General features: G+C 56.1%; 1 protein-coding gene across 1 annotated transcript; it reads left to right on the forward strand.

Moving 5' to 3' along the window:
- Positions 1-126: 126 nt before the first annotated feature.
- ETH_00030380 (uncharacterized protein) lies at positions 127-1923 on the forward strand (the record flags this gene model as incomplete). The annotated part of the gene is made up of 5 exons (XM_013379115.1): positions 127-271; positions 576-728; positions 914-1169; positions 1382-1465; positions 1696-1923. Coding segments are annotated over 5 exons (866 nt in total), but the record flags the coding sequence as incomplete, so codon positions are not given.
- Between the last annotated feature and the right edge of the window lie 490 nt (positions 1924-2413).

The following is a 2413-nucleotide window of genomic DNA, read 5'->3' on the forward strand; positions in this document are numbered from 1 at the left end:
GCGGCGACTGGGTCTTGAGGCGCTGGGGTGTACGTGGACCCGAAAATAAGAATTGTTTGGACTTTGTTTTGTTTTTTGGAGTTTAATTTCTAAAAATTTGAATTAATTTGCCCTCGCGAGCTCAGAATGGCGCCCAGCAAGCCCGAGCCGCCCGCCTCCGGCTGCAGCACTCCCTGTACACCCGAAACCCCCGGCGTTTTCTTTACAGAGTTTCTCGAAGACGGAACTTTTAAACACTTCGGAGGGTTTGGCAATTTCCGCGTCCCGAAGGGTGCTTCTCAAACCCTAAACCCTAAACCCTAAACCCTAAACCCTAGCCCTCCGCCGGAGCCGCCCGCGACGCCCGCGGCTCCGCCGCGCCCGCGCTCCACACTGCCCGACACCCTAAACCCTAAACCCTAAACCCTAGCCACTGCCGCCACGGGTCCGTGCAGCGCGTGTGCGCGGACCTGCGGGCTCTGTCTTCCGGGCCCTCCTGTGCGCCGAACCCCAATTCAGGGTTTAGGGTCTAGGGTTTAGCGTCTAGGGTTTAGGGTTTAGGATTTAGGGTTTAGGGTTTAGCGTTTGCGCTGAAGGCTCCCTGGTGCTCCTCAAGCTCTTCGAAGGCACTCAGGACAAACCCTCGCTCGGGTGTATATCCACCGACCCCCTCGGAAACCCTCAGCAGCTCGAAAGCTCTTCAGACTCTCTGGGCAATCGGACTTTCTTTCTCCACGCAGACCGCCCCGGTAAACCCTAAACCCTAAACCCTAAACCCTACGGCCTAAAGGCGAGACCCTGGGGCCGGGGGGCGGGAGCGGGGCCTGCGTGGTACACGGACTCTCAGCCGCCTTCGGAATACGGGCTAGGGTTTGGGGTTTAGGGTTTAGGGTTTAGGGTTTAGGGTTTAGGGTTTAGGGTTTGCTGCACGCAGGTCCCTACAACATACGCTTGTCTTACCATGGGGCCCCCTCATCAGGAGAGCTTTCCACTGCTGCCAGCTCGCCCTGCGGGGACAAACAGCAGCAGCAGCAGCAGCAGCAGCAGCAGCAGCAAGATTTAGGGCCTGTTAATGTCATTATTGTGGACCCTGTGCTGACCATAAATGGAAAGCCAATTCCTGCTGAGGGTTTGAGTGTACAGACAGCTCTTTCCAGGTGTCTCGGAGGCGTCAAACGCTGGTGGCGCATGTAAACCCTAAACCCTAAACCCTAAACCCTAAACCCTAACCCCTGAACCCTGAACTCGCAGCCGGCCGTGAAAACGCCAGCAGCAGCAGCAGCAGCAGCAAACCCTTATTTCAGTGAGCAGCATCACCACCACCACCAGCAGCAACAGCAGCAACAGCAGCAGCAGCAGCAGCAGCAGCAGCAGCAAATGTGGGGCTGCTGCTTGCTTCCAGGTTTCAACACGTCAAAGACATGGGGTATAATATGGTCCACTTCACCCCGCTGCAGACTGTGGGCGAGTCAGGCAGCTGCTACAGGTGCCTAAACCCTAAACCCTAAACCCTAACTCGATGCTCTAGCACTCCCAGCGTCTTGCAGTAGTGGAGCTAGGCGTGCTTGTTTTGGAGTTGGGGGCCTAGGGTTTAGGGTTTAGGGTTTAGGGTTTAGGGTTTAGGGTTTGCTCCGAGGTGTGCAGTGCGTGCTCTTTCGACCCCCACTGCGAGTGAGGGTTTAGGGTTTAGGGTTTAGGGTTTGGATTTGCGTGCAGTCTGGCGAACCAGCTGAAAATAGACTCTTTTTTTTTCCGAGACGAGCCCGAGGAGGGTTTGGAGGGGGAGGGTTCCTCGAAAACCCTAAACCCTCGCGAGGGTTTGCAAACCCTAGCAGCAGCAGTTAACATGTTGGAAAAAGAACTTGGAATTCTTTCCGCCACAGACCTCGTTTTAAACCACACTGCCAGCAACAGCGAGTGGTTAAGGGAGCACCCCGAGGCGGGGTCAGCTTCGAGGGTTTAGGGTTTAGGGTATAGGGTTTAGGGTTTAGGGTTTGGGGTTTGGGGTTTGGGAGGTCTAGGGCGTAGGGTTTAGGGTTTAGGGTGGGGCTTGAGTGTTTGGTTTCAGAATTTGGGGTTCAGGGTTTGGGTTCCAGGGTTCAGGGCGTCCCCATAGGGTTTCGGGTTTAGGGTTTAGGGTTTAGGGTTTAGGGTTTAGGGACAATGGCCTATGCAGAGTGCGGGTTCAGAGTGCCCCCGCGTCCCTCGGCCCGCAGGGCCCGCGGCCTAGGGCCCGGGGTCTAGGGCCTACGGTTTAGGGTTTAGGGTTTAGGGTTTAGGGTTTAGGGTTTGTTGCAGGTACAACTTGGAAAACTCGCCGCACCTGCGGGCTGCGTACGAGTTGGACGTGGCGCTGCAGGAGTTTTCGGAGTGTCTGTACAGCGGGGGTTTGAGGGTTTTGGGGTGTACAGACACCATAGCTTCTGAAGAGGAC

Source organism: Eimeria tenella, genomic scaffold (assembly GCF_000499545.2).
Source record: "Eimeria tenella Houghton genomic scaffold, Eth_scaff1437, whole genome shotgun sequence".
NCBI lineage: Eukaryota > Apicomplexa > Conoidasida > Eucoccidiorida > Eimeriidae > Eimeria > Eimeria tenella.